This window comes from Globicephala melas, chromosome 5 (assembly GCF_963455315.2).
Source record: "Globicephala melas chromosome 5, mGloMel1.2, whole genome shotgun sequence".
In the NCBI taxonomy this organism is placed as follows: domain Eukaryota; kingdom Metazoa; phylum Chordata; class Mammalia; order Artiodactyla; family Delphinidae; genus Globicephala; species Globicephala melas.
Genome location: NC_083318.1, coordinates 47,410,862 through 47,429,195, shown reverse-complemented (window position 1 = coordinate 47,429,195; position 18,334 = coordinate 47,410,862). Strand labels below are relative to the sequence as shown.

The window sequence follows — 18,334 nt, the reverse complement described above, 5'->3', positions numbered from 1 at the left end:
AACAAATTTTAAGTAATCTGAGAAAGAAATATTAACCTTTAAGATTGAAAAAGATAAAAAATTTGATGGCATATAGTACTGACAAGCTATACTATTCTCATATACAAATTTTGAGAGGGAAATTTGGGGGGAAATTTGAAAATAACTATAAAATTTACCAATGTTCAAATCCTTTGACCCAGCAATTCCACTTCTAGGGACTCATCCTACAGATATACTTGTTCAAAATGTAAGTTATGTATGTATAAGGTCACTCTTTGTGGCTTTGTTTTTAATAAGATTGGAAATCTTTAAATATTCATCAATGGGAGATTGGTTAAGTAAACTATGATATATTCATACATATGCAACAGTGAAAAAGACAAGAGTTATTTCCAAGATTTATTGCTAAGTTAAAAATAAAATAAAGTACAGAACAGCCTGTTAGACTATCATTTGTGTAAATAAATATGCCTTACACTTGTATATGCACAAAAATTCTTTGGAAGTGAATACAAGAAGCTACTAACGCCAGTTGTCTAGGGGAAAGAAATAGGGTGACTAGGGTCCAAGAATGGGAGGCATACTTTTTATCAGTAATCTTATATATTTTAAAATTTTGAACTACATGAATGTCACCCATTAAAAAAAAAAGCATTTAAAGAAATTAAGACAGGAAAACAATTACAAAATGTTGGAATGTAAAAGTGTAGAGAGAATACAAATTCACCCAGAGGCCACTTCTGCATTTCCCTTTGTTACAGGGAAGAACAAAATCTGACTACATGTTGGATCTGTTTCTTTTACTTTAGCTTTTGCTTCCCCGTTGCTTTTGTTCACTAAAAGGATACTGTCTATACATAATGGCCTGCCTCGGGGAACACTGCCCCTCTGCCTGAATGGTAAACCAAAGTGCCTTTGTTCAGGGAAGCATCCTGACCCTGTCCACCTGTGAATGGCTGCAAGAAAAGAAGAAATTAACACATCCCCTCCCTGAGGCTGGCCATTCCAGGAGATATTTGCAAGACTCATGGCCTTTTTACTTTACTTCCTTACCTCCTCCCTCTCTCTGTTCTATAAAAGAAACTGGCATCCAGACCCTGATAAGATGGTCTTTCTGAGACACTAGTCTGCCATCTTCTCGGTCTGCTGGCTTTCCGAATAAAGTCATATTCCTTGCCTCAACACCTCGTCTCAAGATTTACTGGCCTGTCCTGCGGGGAGCAGAGAAAGCTTGGACTTGGTAACACCTTCTGCTCTTTCATTCCTACCTAACTACAGATTGTCAGTTCTATGTGAGATCAGAATTCACCATATTGTAATGTTAACCCTGCCTACAGAACAACAAATATATATGAATTTGATCAAGTTAATCTGGTTTGCCTGCCGTTCAGTCATATCAGCCTAACAGTGATACTGACTGAGGTTTCCATTTACTTGGACAAACACATAGCCGATGCCCTTGCCAGACACTGTTATAAACAGCTTAACTCCTTTAATCCTCATAAAAAATTTAAGAAGTAGATACTAACATATCCCTTCTACAGATATGAAAATAGAGGCAAAAGGATGGTAAGTTGTCTGAGGACAGAGCTATCAGATGAAACAGCTGGAATTTGAATTCAGGCAGCCTGGCTTTCAGCTCCATTCTCTTAACTTCTGCCCCCATGCATATTATAACTTGATTTCTAAATAAAGCCTTCAATTGGCCTGTATCTTAAGGACAGCTCGCATTTCTTGTTAGCAGATCTTGTTCATGGGAACTGTGTTATGTATGTGCTTGTATTTTTAAAGTTACAATGTTATTAGATTTTCAGTAAAAGAATTGTGTGCACTTGTAGTGGAAAGTAATACCACTTATACACATGCGTCTTGTTGTTTGGGTGTCTGTTCTGACACAATTTCCAGTTCCAAGGTTGATTTAAAGTCACAGTTTCCAATTAGAAAGTAAGAATATTAAACCTAAGGAGTGGTTTATGCCCACAAAAAATCTCTGGAAAAAAAGATAATCAGGAACACATGGACCATTTTGCTATAAATAAATGGTTCAAAATCCAGAGGGTTGTAACCCTTGCTTCCATCATTTGACAGAGAATTATATTAGAGTTTGTGTTTTACTTTTCTTTTTTAGAAATGTCATATCAAATTATATTTTTATTTTTATTTTTTAGGATTTCATCAAGGGTCTTTCCATTTTGCTCCGGGGGACAGTACAAGAAAAACTCAACTGGGCATTTAATTTGTATGACATAAATAAAGATGGCTACATCACTAAAGAAGTAAGAAATGCCTCACCAACACAGCTAGCTTTCAGACCATTTTCATTTTTTCACTTCAAAATGTTAAACAATCGCAATTATTATTTTAGAACCACTTTTTCAGGAAGTCTAAAATATTTTCTGTAGTGCTGGGGAAATATTCTGATGAAAAATTTGGAATGCTAGAAACAGTTTATGGTTAATCTTCAAAGTAAATATAAAACATAGAAGGAGGGCTTCCCTGGTGGCACAGTGGTTGAGAGTCCACCTGCCGATGCAGGGGACAAGAGTTCGTGCCCCGGTCTGGGAAGATCCCACATGCCGCGGAGCGGCTAGGCCCGTAAGCCATGGCCGCTGAGCCTGCGGGTCCAGAGCCTGTGCTCCGCAATAGGAGAGGCCACAACAGTGAGAGGCCCGCGTACCACAGAAGAAAAAAAAAAAAAAAAATAGAAGGATTACATCCTGATTTCCTAATAGCATTTTAATGAATACTGTACATGGAATAAAGATAGTAGTTGGAATCAAATAGGAAGAAAATATATCCACGCGTTAGAATATTTGGCCTGTAACCTTTTTTCTATCATATAATGTGGTCCATATGGAAACAGATGCAATTTTAAAATCGTGTGGATTATGTAGTGACCTGTACTGTGTGGGAAATGACCTGATGTGATAGTGGAGCCCCAAATAAACTCCCACGTGGGCTATCTAAAAAGGAAGCCTCACAGACCAAATTCAGATGCTCATATCAAGTGGTTTAATAAATTAATTTAAAACACAGCAAGAAGCAAGGGGGGGGCAGGATGGGGTAAGATAACAAATTTAGGATGGAGTGGAGGTAGGGTTGAAAGACCACATTACCTGAAGCCTGGATGTGGTTCAATGTCCATATGTCCTCTTTCTCTCACTAGCTTTCCCCCGAGTTGAGTTTTGAGCATTGGGCTCTTCAAATAGAAGGTATCTTGGGCCAATGACATCAACTTGCTCTATTGAAGACACAGGGACAAGTTCACCTGACCACAGTTACAATGTGACAATTAACCTGATCAATGGCCATGGGTTTTATTTGTTGAGCAGAAGACACATGGGGCCAGATGGGTCTCACAAATGGGTGGCTTAATTAAGACCTCATGAGTATTAAGTATTCAGGTATATCGAGCATATCTCCTGGATACTTAGTGTCTCTTGTATATTTAGTACACAGTAAACATTTAGTACTCAGGTGCCTCCAGGATATTAGGTATCTCTTGGTCCTTTGATCCCTTTCTATCCCTTTCTATGTTTAACATAAACATGCTGTTCTTACCATTTACACCCAACACATCACATGAATTCTATGTCAAACAAACTTCTATGCTCAAAACATCTTAAAGGGCTTCACGTAAAATTTACAAACTACAAATTGCTTTATCATTTAAAATGGAATTGAATACTCTCAGAAGTAAATATATATTACGTCCATATTATTGACTTAATCCATACTCTTCTGTGGAAACTTCGATATGAAGGAAACAAGTGTAAACAATAAATCTGAATGTCTAGGTTAACTAGATATTATTTTCACTAAGATTGAAAATTACAAATCAAAAACTAGATTTTAATTTAAAAAATTAAAATTTCGAAGTGTTTCCACGGTCATATTTTGACTAATCTACATGTGTGACTTTAGTTAAAGCCACAGTAGGAAAAACACAATGAAAACCCTAATGAGCTTTGAGACTTATCAGTTTTAGTATAATTCTCATGATGTGGAGTTTATTTTATTCTCAATAAACAGAAATTGATAATCAACATATAAAATATATAATAACTCAATAAAGCAAAGATAGCCAATGTGAAGTCTAGAGAAGTCCAAACATTAAACCAGAATGTTTCTTTCCTGATCATGTTAGATACATGGGAATTTTATTCATTTTGAAACCAAGATCCGACTTGATTCTTACATTCTGATTCTGCTGCTTTTAAGGCATAAGGCCATTGGCTTTTCCTCTGGGACAACCAAGACATTTAATGAAGACTCAAAGAAAAATAAAAAATTTGAAATTGAGTAGGGATAATCTGTCAAAGCTTCTCGGAGTGGTTTATTTTCACATTGCATGAGGCTTCATGTGACTGCCTTTTCCTTTTCAGGAAATGCTTGATATAATGAAAGCGATATACGATATGATGGGTAAATGCACATATCCTGTCCTCAAAGAAGATGCTCCCAGACAACACGTTGAAACATTTTTCCAGGTAGGAATGCAATAGAAGTCAGAGAGGAAGTGAAATTAAGAGCAAATTTCCTGATGTTTGCAAAGCATCATGATGATTCAAAAGAATGTACAGGAAAATAATTTTTACTGAAAGAGACAAAACTATAGAATATTTACCATCATACTAATTTAGTAATTTTGGTTTTGAATTTATCATAATATTGATAACTCCACTTATTGAACACTCACCATGTCCTGGATAGAACACCAAGTAATTGCCATGTCTCATATATTTTGGGGTGTTTGTTTTCATTCATTTCTCACAAGCCCCTATGAGGTTATTTATAAATCCTCATTAGCCCCATCTCACAGATGAGAAAACCAAGGCTCTGAAAGTTTCAGCAAGTTGCCTGAAGTCTGTCATAGCTGGAGGGCAGGATTTTACTAGAACAGAGTGACTCTAGATCTATACCACATTCTATTGAAAAGGCAACAGCCTAAAATCAGTCAGCCACGATTCTTATCACTAAGAAGCTACTAGTTTGTGCTCTGAAGCAGTTCCTCCCCATAAAATAAGCAGCTGGGCTTTCTTTTCATCAGCTTCAGCTTGTTCAGTTCAGGGTGAGGGTATCAAGGGGTAAGTCTGAGCAAATTTTTTTGTTCTTTTCTTCCTGAACAGAAAATGGACAAAAATAAAGATGGAGTCGTTACCATAGATGAATTCATCGAAAGTTGCCAAAAAGTAAGTAACGATAGTAAAGGAACTATCCCTTTTGCTTCCTTAACAGCTGAACTTGGTCCTTCCAGCCAGCCACCATGAACTGAGCAAAGTATAAAGATCATATGCCTAAGATCACCACTTCTACATAGCTGAGATGAGTAAGCCTACCACTGTGAAAACAATCACCAATTTGCACATTCAGTTCATCAGCATTCATTGTCTATCCCAAGGCAGGCTATGAGGGAAGCCCTGGAGAGATGAAGGTTGCACATGTGTGTTTTTGCTCTTCAGATCCTTTACAATATTCATCACTGAGGATAAAACATATGTGAGACTTGAATTGTTCTTTCCCCAGAACTAGCATATAACATGTAACTTGTCTACCGTATCCTCCATAGATTTAGAATTCCAGTACAGCCAAGAGTGTATCACTGGCCAAACTTATATCCGATTTCTAAGAGAAACATCATTGCTTCAATGTATGTGGACAACAGATGTCTTTGGCTGAACCAGTAATGGTCTTCAGTCACAAAATTAAACAGCAGAAAATTCTCCCTGAGGAAAAGTCCATGTGGTTCTCCACCATCTGGTGGCAGACCAGTATTAGCATACCTAGTTATTTGACTTGACGTGGGTAGAATCACGATTAAGAATTTTTAAAATAATTATGGAGACAGGACTTCCCTGGTGGCGCAGTGGTTGAGAGTCCGCCTGCCGATGCAGGGGACATGGGTTCGTGCCCCAGTCCGGGAAGATCCCAATGCTGCGGAGCGGCTGGGCCCGTGAGCCATGGCCACTGAGCCTGCGCGTCCGGAGCCTGTGCTCCGCAACAGGAGAGGCCACAACAGTGAGAGGCCCACGTGCCGCAAAAAAAAAAAGAAAAAAAAAATTATGGAGTCAAAGGAGTTTGCTGGTGCTTTAGTTTTTCTCATTATTTTCAAGTTGATATACTTTCCCTTTCCTGATGCCTGCCTTTTTCTCAACTCACATTTCAATACGACGGTCTTTGAACGAACTTAGTGATATCAACCTACTTAATGGTGGTATTGTTACTTGGCATCTAGTAGTGGAAGGCATCATTAGTTCTGCTACCATTTTCCACTGCTATAAACAGTCACAATCTCCAAGTGCCCCTATCCTGCCCTAAGTCTGTCCCCCTAAGTTTCTAAGGAACATGCTAAACTGCAGACACTGGGCAATGGTTTCTCACAAACAATCCTTTCTCTGGCATTGAGAGACCATTCATTTTTAAAGATTCCCAAAGTCCACACAGATTAGCCCTAACAGACTCAGAAAGAGAGGTGTAATTACTGCAAACCTGTCTCCTAAACCCCAACCTCCAATCTTTATGAAGTTGGCTCTTGGCTCATACACAAACCCTGTATCCTTCCATGTGTACAAGTCTCTGTGATTTGGCGGGCGGTTACCTAAAATGCCACAGTTTGCATTGCTCGCTTTGATTATGCTCTGCGCCTCTCCAGTTTCCATGCTGGCATTCTATTAATAATTTGAGAAATAGCCCCTCTTAACACCGAGTCAGAGTTAAATAAATTGTTTAAAGCCTAGTAGACTCAACAAAATGGGCTCTCCATACTTATCTGTGTGGAAAATGGGTAGAAGAGTATTTACATTTGCAGACCCCTAGTATCTGAACATTTGGCATAGGCGTTGGTGGAGGGTGGCAGTACTTAGAGGCAAAACAGTGCACTTTCCTTTGCCGATATGGTGAACTTAATTCCACGTTTTCTCCCTTACAGGATGAAAACATCATGCGCTCCATGCAGCTCTTTGAAAATGTGATCTAACTTGTCGAATGCGTCCTCAATCAGACAAATGTGAACGATTCTATCACACAAAGCTGGAGCTACCACTTTTAGCATAGATTGCTCAGCTTTACACTGAGGCATATTATGCAAACAAGCTTTGTTTTAATATAAAGCAATCCCCAAAAGAGTTGAGTTTTCCATTTATAAATTTGCATCCTTCTCATAATGCCACTGAGTTCATGGGATGTTCTAAGTCAGTTCATACCCTGTGAATATTCAAAAGTAACAGGATCTGGCATATAGTTTTATTGATTCTTTAGCCACAGGATTATTGAGGCTTTCACAGTATCGGTGATTTTAAAATATCTGTGTTTTTTGCTATTCATTTGTATGTATTCAGCCCCAGGATTTTAAATGGTTTTCTGACATACTGGCATCTGCACTTAATTTCCAGATATTAGTTTTCATGTTTGTATGCTGTAATTCCATTTATACTTTAAGTAAACAAAACAAGGTTACTACAATTGGAAAAAAACAAACAAACAAACACACAGTCCCAGTTTCTCTGGATTTGCTTCCTTCTGTTAAAGACATTCATTTACCTGGCATTTTTTTATAACATGAAACAAGTCAGTTTATCACCAGATGTCAGCATATGCCTAATAAAGCTTATTTAATAAGCATTTCTTAATTTTTCATAATACATATTACAGCCAAGGCCTACATGATGTATGTAATTTTGGATTTGTTCAGTCCTACAGGTTGACTGTTATGTCACTAAGTGGAAGTCCAAGAAGGTGTGAAACAAAGCAAGGATGTCCACAGGCTTAGCAAAGGGTCAGGACATCTGTCATCCAGTATGTGGCAATGCTTAGCAACAAGTAATCCTTAACTGCATTCAAGGCCTATCCCATCCTCTTTCCTGACTCCCTCATGGCACCTTTACATTAGATGCCATTTAGGGACAAACAAACCTTTGCTACCCTAATGCCTACCAAGAACAAACAGCAAGCAGAATTCACTTTGAAAGCACCAGTGATTCCATTATATCGAGAACTATAATATCAAAATTTAATAGAAAAGGAATATAAGTGCTAAGCAACTCATCTGGATTGTATTATGATTTAGCTCATCATAAAACTCCAATAATTCAGATTATTTTTAATGATCTTAAGCCAAAATTGTAAAGTTGCCACAATATTACTAAAGATACACACACCTTCCCTGTTTGTTTTGCAGAAATATCACAAAGACCAAGAGGCTAGAGTAGGAGGAAATTTGCAACTGTCTTTGCAACAATAAATCAGGTATCTATTCTGGTGTAGAGATAGGATGTTGAAAGCTGCCCTGCTATCACCAGTGTAGAAATTAAGAGTAGTACAATACATGTACACTGAACTTGGCCATCACGTGTTTGTGTAAATTCAATGTGCACATTTTGTATTTCAAAAAGAAAAAATAAAAGCAAATAAAATGTTTATAACTCTACTGTCTATGTTACAGGTCTTTATTACAATAAATTTTATAATTACTAGATTTAAAACGTTACATTTTTCTTATGGCATTTTTCTAAAAGGTAGAGATCTTGGTCTTTGGGTGGAGCTAAGTGCAAGGATAGAGGAGTCAGGGCAAGGCCAGTGGGCAGGCAGGCCTGTGAGCAGATGCGACCTGAGGATGTGACTAGACACTTACTTGAGGACAGAGTGTGCCAGCCAGGGGACCAGGAATGATAGGAGCTCTGAGGGAGGAGGAGCATTTCTGCTGTTAACACTCTTCAGAAACTCCTCGTATTTTAAGTTACATCCGTGAGATTGGATCTGAAATGAGAATTACAAAGAGATCACTCTTGGTACCTGAGGATGGAGCAAAGAAAGGGTGTTCTCCGAGGCTTCTGGGACAGAATATTGCTGCCCCTAATCTCCAGCCCTTCAGAAGTCTGTTAGCCTTGGATTTGGTGTGGCCAGCCGGGTCCCTAACGGCGCTCTTCCTGCCCAGATGTTTCTCTCCCTCTACTCCTTTCCCTGTAGAATGATCCAGAATCAGCTTCTGTAACATCAACATTCAGAGCTACACTTGTAACTTACGTTTTAAAAGCTTTTTCAACTGAAATTAATTGTTAAACATAAGCAAGCACAACAAAATCACTGAATACATGTAAGACTTTTAAGATTTTAATTTCTGAGTATCTTCATGTACTGAATATCAGTATTTTCAGACTATGAATTACAAAAATAACATTTACTTAAATTAATACCTAAAGTTTAGGTAGTTTTAATGATTTGTAATAAACAACCATACTTATAAGAGAACTTACACATTAAAAATTTTTTTCTTAAAACTAGAATACTCAAAATTATTTCCAAGCATTCTACGTTATAAAATACATATTTACAAACAATAATTAACAGTGAATTCACAAATGTTTGTCCACTATTTGAAATTTTCATAGACTTGATAAATATAAAACCCGGAAATGGCAAAATGTCTAAAAGTAAGTGCATAGCTACACACGAACTGTATAAATGTTATATATAAAAGGCACTAGAAAATATATACAAACACATCCATTGTAAACCAAATAACTTGCTCACACAAACCATAAAAAATATGAAAAAATAAACCCCACGAGATTGTACTATTATAGAACTTATTTTTTAATAGTTTTCCATCAACCACTCTTTTTTTTTAATGAATAACTTGTACTATGATTCAGTGGAATTGTGTATACTCATCTAAAGCCAGGAATAATGAAGGGTGGTTGTGATTTACAAAAGAATAAAGTGAAGTGAATCTGAAAAGGTTCCGTGCATACCCGTGGTCAGCGTTTAACACCTGTCACCAGGGCTAGTTTCTTCAGCAGTATATGGAGCAATAGGTTGGAATTTTAGATTTGATGATGATAAGGCTTCCCTGTCAACAGAAAAAAATTTAGCCTCATTAGTATCATGCAGGGTTCCCCTAAGAGGTACTACATTTGCAGGAGCATGCCTAAAAAAGTATTCAAAACTCCAAACACACAAAATGGGATAGGAGCAGAATGATGGAAACAGAACTTTTTTTCTGAGTTAAATAAAATATACGTTGTCTCTTTTTGTGGTTTAAAAATACTTAACTAGAAAAATAGTTAGGAACCAGACTACCAGTACTTGAATCCAGCTTCTGCCGGTCACTTCACTGTCAAATCTGGGGCTAATTACTTCTCTGCATCTCAGTTTCTAGCTCTTTACGGGGGGATAACAACAAAAATCCACCTCTGAGGGATGTAGCGAAGATTAAATGAGTTTAATGTCTAAAATATACTCAATAGAGTACCTCTCATGTAATAAGTTCTTACTTGCTCGATAAAGATCAGGATGTATATGTGTATGTATTTTTTTCAAGACTAATGTGTATATCGTTTAAAAAGAAAATTAGGGCTTCCCTGGTGGCGCAGTGGTTGAGAGTCCGCCTGCTGATGCAGGGGACACGGGTTCGTGCCCCAGTCCGGGAAGATCCCACATGCCGCGGAGCGGCTGGGCCCGTGAGCCATGGCCGCTGAGCCTGTGCGTCCAGAGCCTGTGCTCCACAACGGGAGAGGCCACAACAGTGAGAGGCCCGCGTACCACCAAAAAAAAAAAAAAAAAACAGAAAAAGAAAATTAAATCAGGCTGAGAATGAACCAATTTCAGTTTAAGGCAGATAGCAAACTGATTAGTTCTAAAAAATGACACTGGCTGTCTGTAACTGATATTTTAGTTTCTCTAGAAGTTGAGTCTTTTCATCATTGTGATACACGTGAGCCTTAAGAAATGAGAAACTATAATATTGAGAAGAATCTCTCATAAAGACTCATCTCCAATATTTAAAGAAAGAGAAAGATGTAAACATTTAAGTTTTTAGAAAGGAAAGAACATCATTAATTTCATGATGGATTATAAAGTACCTAAAGCAAGCACAATAATAATTAAGCCAAGGGGAAGTCTTTGATATGTGATTGAAACTTCCTGTTGCAATTACATTAATTATTACTAAAATATTATGAAGGACATTAGAAGGGGGAACAAGAAGATCAAAAGTATGAGGGAATAAACAACACTTAATAGTCCTTATAACTTCAAAATCTTTTTAAATTCTGTATTAGCATGATTAAAAACTAATGAGATTGAGTGGCAATAAGAGAACTTCCTTGCTAGCTATCACTGGGACCCTTGGATTGGTCACCTACATCCTCAGTATTCCCCCTCCAAATCCTAGTGTGCTATTTCTAACCTGTATTTACTCAAAAACTATCCCCTCCTCCACCCCCCCCCAAGAAATCTAACCTGCTGGGCCCACCCCTTTCTAATCGCCCATGTCCCATACCAGCACAGGATGTGTGAAAACCATCTGGGGAGAGTTTCAGATTGAAAAGCCTTGCCATGTTATTTAGCATGTGTTTATCTGCATTTCACAGAGAGGAAAGGGCAAATTATTTCGCATTCCAATTCTCAGAACAACACATTTGTAAGCAAGAAGAATCTCCTTTCTGCTGGGAAGGGACACTGGATTGACTGCGGGATGATTCTGTGCATCTCAACAAGGTGTCAGAAGGCTAACCCTCCGCCTAGACCCACACACAACAAAGAAATTCATCATCTAGTAGCCCAGGGACTGACTTCCTCCTCATAAACTTTATTCTAGGCATTCATCATGAAAAGAATATAGTCAGTTTTAAAAGTCACTGAAATTGGTCAAATTAAGTAATTTAGGCAATGCTTAAACTCAAACATCTGCCGTTTTAAGATTGTATCGATCACGCAAATTTTCTTTATAATCAAATACCTAGAGTGTAACTAAGTTCTACAATGTTAAGATAATCACATGCAACTCTATCATTAAGATCTGATTAAATGTAATCTCCAAAACATGGTGGAATTACTACTGCATTATGGAAATATTTCCAAGACTAGATTATTTGAACACTTCTTTCAAGTGATGAAAATTCAATTAACCCAGTTATTTCACAACACACAGACAGTAATGCAATCCCCCACGGCTCTGCACCTTCTTGCAAGCTAGACTAGTCAGCTGAATCATTCCTCTGTGTGCATGTGAGCACACATGCCTTCCAGAGAGAACAACGCAGCCACCTGGGAACCTCATTTCAATCTTCGATTATGGGCAGATTGTAAATTTTTCAGACAGAGAAGATGGCAAATGAAAGGAAAAATAACACTTTTTCTTCAACGAGTTAAGTTAATCCCTTTGTTTTCTGAATTTCCCAAGGGTCAAAGCAAAAACATCCAAAATACAAAATACAACCAAAATTTAAAAAAACGTATAGCTGTACTACACAGAGTGTGGTACAGTAAGCACGGTGCAGTGCACAGGCCCTATGTTAACCTGGGTCTGAATCCTCGTGCTTATAAACTGTGTGACCTACTGTATAGCACAGGGAACTATACTCAATATTTTATAATAACCTATAAGGGAAAAGCACCTGAAAAAGGGTACACACACACACACACACACACACACATATGTATAACTGAATCACTGTGCTGTACACCTGAAACTAACACAACATTGTAAATCAACTATACTTCAATTAAGAAAGACAAAACAAAACTGTGTGACCTTGGCAAGACAGAAACTCTGAGCTCTAAAATGAGAATAATAATATCAACTCCACGTGGTTACTTGAGCCTGAAGTGAGATAATATATGTTATTCAGTCAATTTCATAGTACAATTGAAATGTTTAAAAAGTATGATTTATGGGGAATAATGTTCACTTACACTTCCACCATGCTGCTCCAGCTTCTGTAATGCAGTGGTGATTGGTTCTTTGAATTTCTTGTCCCTTAGTCTCCTGGAAAGCTTTTCAAATAAGATTAAGGGAATGAAATGATTTGAAAAAGTAACACTATTCACTATAAACATAAGTAAAACTTCACTAATAGGCTAACTAGAAATAATACCATTGAGTCTTTACTGTATAGTAAGTACATAAACCCCACTTAATTTGTTTTAGATTTCAAGGCTTCTTTTAGGAAACATCTCATTAAAATTTACATATAATAGACACCACTGTATTTGTTTAAAAAAATGGATTTCTATTATCTGAAACAATACCAACCCTACAAAATCTACTACAGTACTAGCATACTGTAAGTTTTCCAGAGTAAGTTTTCTAAGAAATTGTATACATTCCCATTCTGTAATTTGCAAGAGCATCTGCAGGACTACGATGGAAAGCTAAGCTTCTAAAACACACGTGTTTCCTACAGTTAAAAAAGGAAGAGACAACAGAACAGAGCATTTACATGAATAACTCGGTTAACAGTGGCAGGCAAAAGAATCAGACTAAAAACCACAAGACCACCTATCACCCCCAGCTGTGTCCTGAAGGGGCCTCCTTGGACAGGTGGAGCTCTGGCTAAGAAGGGAGAGAGCACAGGTGAGCGAGAACAAGAGCAAAGAGAGAAACGGCGCAATTCAGGCCCTCAGGCACAACTCATAACTGTGTTCTCCCACCAGGTGTCTGCAACACTCACCCAAAGACCTAAACATTTCAGCTACAGCAGGACTTGCTCACGGCTCCACCTTCTGGGGATAAAAATGGAGCCCAGGCAAGAATTCCTCATTGATCAAACACATAAAGCCCCTGTCCTAGAGTAGGTTTCTGGTTCTTCCTCTTCCCAGATCTGTGAGTAACCCCGGCATACTTCCCACCACTGAGCACTGAGGAATGGGTCCTTTCAGCAGGTCATCAAAGGTTAGGGAGGGTCAGAAGAGACACCCAGAAAGATTAAAAATGTGAGAAAAGCAACTCTAAAAGAGAGGACAGGCTGGGCTTATCAACATCCTGGGGATGAACAGAAAAGGCACCTCTTATAGATCTTAAGTTTGCTTTCTTCGAGACCATGTTCTCAGGCATGGGAGTGCAGGACAAACAATGAACCACCACCATCAGAACCACCACAGATGCCCATTTACAAAGTACAGATTCTTGGTCCCACCCCATAAATTGCTCTATCAGAATCGCAGGACAAAGGCCCAGGTTCTGCACTTTTAGCAAGATTCCCAGGTGATTTCTTTCTTTCTTCCTTCAAGTTTGAGGATCACTGTCCTAGGGTCAGTGGACAGCCTCTCAGAGTTGAAGCTCAGAAAGGATATGACTTATTTCACATATGAAGAAAATCAGTTGTATATAGGTTCAGTAACTGGTTTTGAAATTCTTTTTCTAGAAGACGAGTCCTTTCTTAAAATAAACACCTAATGTAGAAGTTTATGAGACATGAAAGTGGAGCCTTTCTGGCTGAAGGGGGTGGTGGATGAGGGGAGGGGAGGGAGCATCTAGCGCCTCAGTGGTCCTCATGGTATGTAGCTAACAGACCAGGGACAAACTTCCACATGTCCTGTTTCCAAGGATCTCTCCTCCGTGGAATCCCACTGGGGCGTGAAGCCCAGTGTGGTAGCTAGGTCTCCCCAAAGTGTTGCCGCCCCATGAAGGGAAGAGGTCCTTTCAGTCAGTCCTTGTCTTAGGAAAAGCAGAGCTGTGGGCAGGAATGTGACTGACCAAAGATTAATGCTACCGTCCCTTAAAAAAAAAAGAAAATAGTTTAACTGTTGATCTGGTCTTCTCCCTCCGCCAACACTGGGCAGGAATGGGAGGCTGTTTAGGAAGCTCAACTTCCAGTTGGGGGGAGGATCCTTTTATCTCCATGTCACTTCCTCTTCACCTCATCCTAATTCTCTCAGAGGACGTCCTTGCTACTTATTTCTCCCCCAAACAAAAACCAACCTCCACAAGGACAGGGGGCATATCTGGTTTTGTTCAGCATTATATTCCCTGTGCCTCACATGATACCTGACACAAAATGGGAGGGCAGAGAACAGCAGATTTATGTTGAACTGCTGAATGTTTGAAGGAAGCAATCAATCTACAATGAGTCATTCTACATATTACTGTGAAATTCCTGTAGTTAGTCAGCCACAACCCAACCTGCTGACCTGAGGGTGATAAGCAAGGATCTGCCAGGATTCTCCTCCTTCTGTCCTGAGACTCCCCATATGTTAACATTTGAGAGTCTGGTCTCACTCTGTCTTCTCCCCACCAGACCCATGGTGAGACTTTATCTCCTACCATTTCTAACCACAGCACCCCTACTTGCACCACCACCCCTTCTTTCCATAGGCTTAGCCAGGTGGTTCCTGGGGTGTATTAGTCTATCTGCAGAATAAGAAGTTAAAAATACACTTCTAGGATCTCTCAGGTGGATGGGTCCAAGAAAAAAGTGGAACTATGATCAACATAGATGTCTCTGCTCTGAACTACAGAAGGATGCATGCAGAGAAATTCTAGCTACAGCTTATCCCAGCCAGGACTTTAATCTTTCTTTCAGTGTGTGCGGTAAAGGATTAACTCTGCATAAAGAAAGGCTTGGTCCTTGCCCCTGGCTCCTGGATGGAAACCTTGAAGCTCTTGGAAGGTCCTTCCAGATAAGAATGTCTTTGTTTACCTGGGGCCTTGGGCCACACCAGATAGTCAATGCTAACAAAAGTGATTTAAGTGGGGGCCTCGGGCCACAAGGTATCAGCTCAACTTCTAGAGGCTGGAGACCAAGGTCAACCAGGCAGGCAGGCGGTGATGCCATGTGACAAACTTCTAATGAGAACCCTGGACACCCAGGCTCAGGTGAGCTTCCCGTGCTGGCAATACTCCATGCATCATGCCAGACGTCACTGCTGGAAAATGCAAGCACTGGCCACACAGCTCCACTGGGAGAGGACAACTGAAGCTCCACACCTGGTCTCTCTCAGCCCTGCTCCATGCACCTCCTCCCTTGGCCGACTTCAATCTGTATCCTTTCACTGTAATAAACTGCAACACTGAATAACAGTTTCTCTGAGTTCCATGAGTCCTTTCAGCAAGTTGTTCAACCTAAGGGTGGTCTTGGGGACCACTTGAACTGCAGAGTACCCCAATATAAGTTTGTGATATGGCTAAACTACTCCTAATAGGAAAATGTCTCATCCTGAATGCTAGAGACTCACTAAAAAACTTACAATGTGAAACAAAGAAAAAGAAAAAAGATGAAGAACATCACTTTGACAATATCCAATTCCACAAGAATACGTATAAGCTCTGCTTATAATTCATAGCCAGTCCACATAGGCATGAAGTCCTCACACTTCATTAACTTTTGTCCATTCAACTTCTGCTTACTTTGATTACAACTCTAAATTTGCTCATGTGGCTGCTTTCCATGTCCACTAGTAAAAATATTTTATGAACAACTAGGTCTGACGTCTATATTTTTTGGTTAGGATGATAAGGTTTTCTTAATGTTTTGAATCATTTTAATGATTAATTTGAAGCCATTACATCAGGAAGAGATACATATACACAATCCCTACCTAATCTTTTCAGTACTTACACTTGTAAGCAGATGTTTCAGATGGTCATTTAGAGAAGGGCCAACAACGACACTTAACTGTACCAGAGCATTCAATCCTCTTTCAAACACTTCATCATCCAAGTGGACCTGGGGAGGGTTGGGTGGTTAGGGGTGCACAGGCAGGGACAGAAAGAGGGGAGAAGGCAGGATGGGTGAGGAGAAAGGGCAAGCAGGTAGAGAAAAAGAGATTGAACATTCAGTCCTAGAAGATAGTCAACCAAACCCAGAATTTAAAACATAACCTTTAGTACAGGACATCTAGAAGCAAAAACCAAATTTGGCTTGACTGAAACATTAATTAAAATATGTTGTAGCCTACGGAAAGACTGATTTGAGGTTCATTATTTTCTCTAATTACTCAAGATGTCCCTTTTTACCTTTTAGTACATCCTCCCAAGGTGTCTTCCAGGAAGTAATCATCTGGCCCTGAATAACAGTGGCCTAATTCTGCACACACATCAAAATCACAGGTAAAGAACAAATTTGCATATAATTTGAAAGAAAAAAAGACATGAAATATTCTAAATGTACCACAGAAAGTCTAAAGGAATAAAGGACATACCAGAGCTGCCTTCAGCACAGGAATCAGTCTAGGAAGCAAAGGCACAGCTTTTTCAAGAGCACCTGTGACCAAAAGTAATTCTCTAAAACCCTCCTTTGACACAAAGGTGTATGGATGTTTAGTCTCCCTCAGACCCTGCCAAAACAAAGACAAAAACATGATTTACTACCCATTTAGTGATGCTAATACCAAAAAAATTAATCCTCACTTGTGTAAGTAAAAATCAAGTTTTATTATTTTCCTATTTGTGAAATATAATTTCAGTAATTACAATTTCAATTAAACTAAGAAATCGTGGAACACAGGACATACATGAGGCAGGAGGGATCCCTAACCAAGAAAAGAAGGAAAGGAAAAGAAAAAGAATAAGAAAAAAATAAAAGGAACAGGAAAAATCAAAGGAGAAGTAAGGAAAAGTAAAAGAAATAAAGAAAAAGAAAACAGAAAAAAGAGAAAGGAGGACAGGTGGGAGAGGAAAGAAATAAAAAGAAATAAAGAGAAGGAAAAAAAAAACCTCACCAGGATACTAAAAACATGTTGTATATACTCCCAAACACTGCCTGAAATCAGAGCAAATTAGTCTAAAATGTATGTTAATAAACTCTACTTTATGAATGCAAAATTACTGGACCCCTTATCTTAAAGGTGATTTTGCAACTTGTTTAATGACTTTCTAAAATATTATATTTCCTTCATATTTAAATACTAAGACAAACCTTATACTATGTCTAAAATGCATTGTAAGATATCAAATGCCATTTTTAACATCAGAATGTCAAACAAAAATATGAAAAAAAAAAACACTGGAAATCATTTCTTACTATGCCTTTCACCCCAAATGCATTAGGAACAATTAGACAGTAGTCTTTTGATGTAACTGATCACTTTGAGTCAGGATAAAATAGGTACCTTTTTTGAAAAGATAAAACAAAGAAAGAAATCTAGAGGGGTGGGATAGGGAGGGTGGGAGGGATACGCAAGAGAGAGGAGATATGGGGATATATGTTTATGTATAACTGATTCGCTTTGTTATACAGCAGAAACTAACACACCACTGTAAAGCAATTATACTCCAATAAAGATGTTAAAAAAAGAAAGAAAGCAATGGCAACATTCCCTCAGTTTGACTAATTATTATTTGGAATAACTATAACCAGCTGCAGGGTCATGCCTAAAAATACTAATTTTCAAACAATTTGTCCTTGAGACCAAACTATCTGCTTCCAAACGGTGATGAAGCACTTCTTCTCCTAGATGCTGTCATGCTTTTGAAAACTATGATGCCAAGCACACCAGCACCATTTTGGAACACAGGTTCTATGGTCTTAGGAGCACCCCTATCCTTTTCATTTTAGAGATGAGGAATCTCAGGTCAAGAGGTGAAATGGATTTAAATAGTGGTGGTTCTGTCACTATTTCCTCATTATTAAAT

The 18,334-nt window shown here is 38.6% G+C and overlaps 2 protein-coding genes across 17 annotated transcripts in view; one reads left to right on the top strand and one right to left on the bottom strand.

The window, feature by feature from the left end:
- Positions 1-8,407, top strand: part of KCNIP4 (potassium voltage-gated channel interacting protein 4) — a 1,198,945-nt gene extending 1,190,538 nt beyond the window's left edge. For all 7 annotated transcript variants that reach the window (XM_060299203.1, XM_060299199.1, XM_060299202.1 and 4 more), the window contains 4 exons: positions 2,151-2,258; positions 4,368-4,472; positions 5,112-5,174; positions 6,911-8,407. In XM_060299203.1, coding sequence (XP_060155186.1) covers positions 2,151-2,258; positions 4,368-4,472; positions 5,112-5,174; positions 6,911-6,958 — 324 coding nt within the window. In that variant the 3' untranslated portion in view covers positions 6,959-8,407. The remainder of the gene's footprint in view (positions 1-2,150; positions 2,259-4,367; positions 4,473-5,111; positions 5,175-6,910) is intronic.
- PACRGL (parkin coregulated like) overlaps positions 1-18,334 on the bottom strand; it is a 42,955-nt gene that overhangs the window by 14,744 nt on the left and 9,877 nt on the right. For 3 of the 10 annotated variants that reach the window (XR_009563972.1, XR_009563969.2, XR_011377477.1), the window contains exons 6-11: positions 16,903-17,037; positions 16,320-16,427; positions 12,676-12,756; positions 9,732-9,829; positions 8,612-8,965; positions 3,099-3,223 (exon numbers count right to left, since the gene is read on the bottom strand). Coding sequence is in view for 1 of the 10 variants with exons in the window: in XM_060299207.1 (XP_060155190.1) it covers positions 3,117-3,223; positions 8,773-8,965; positions 12,676-12,756; positions 16,320-16,427; positions 16,903-17,037 (624 nt within the window). In the remaining 9 variants the exon portion in view is untranslated. The remainder of the gene's footprint in view (positions 1-3,098; positions 3,224-8,611; positions 8,966-9,731; positions 9,830-12,675; positions 12,757-16,319; positions 16,428-16,902; positions 17,038-18,334) is intronic. The other 7 variants (XR_009563976.1, XR_009563975.1, XR_009563974.1 and 4 more) reach the window with 5 other exon arrangements.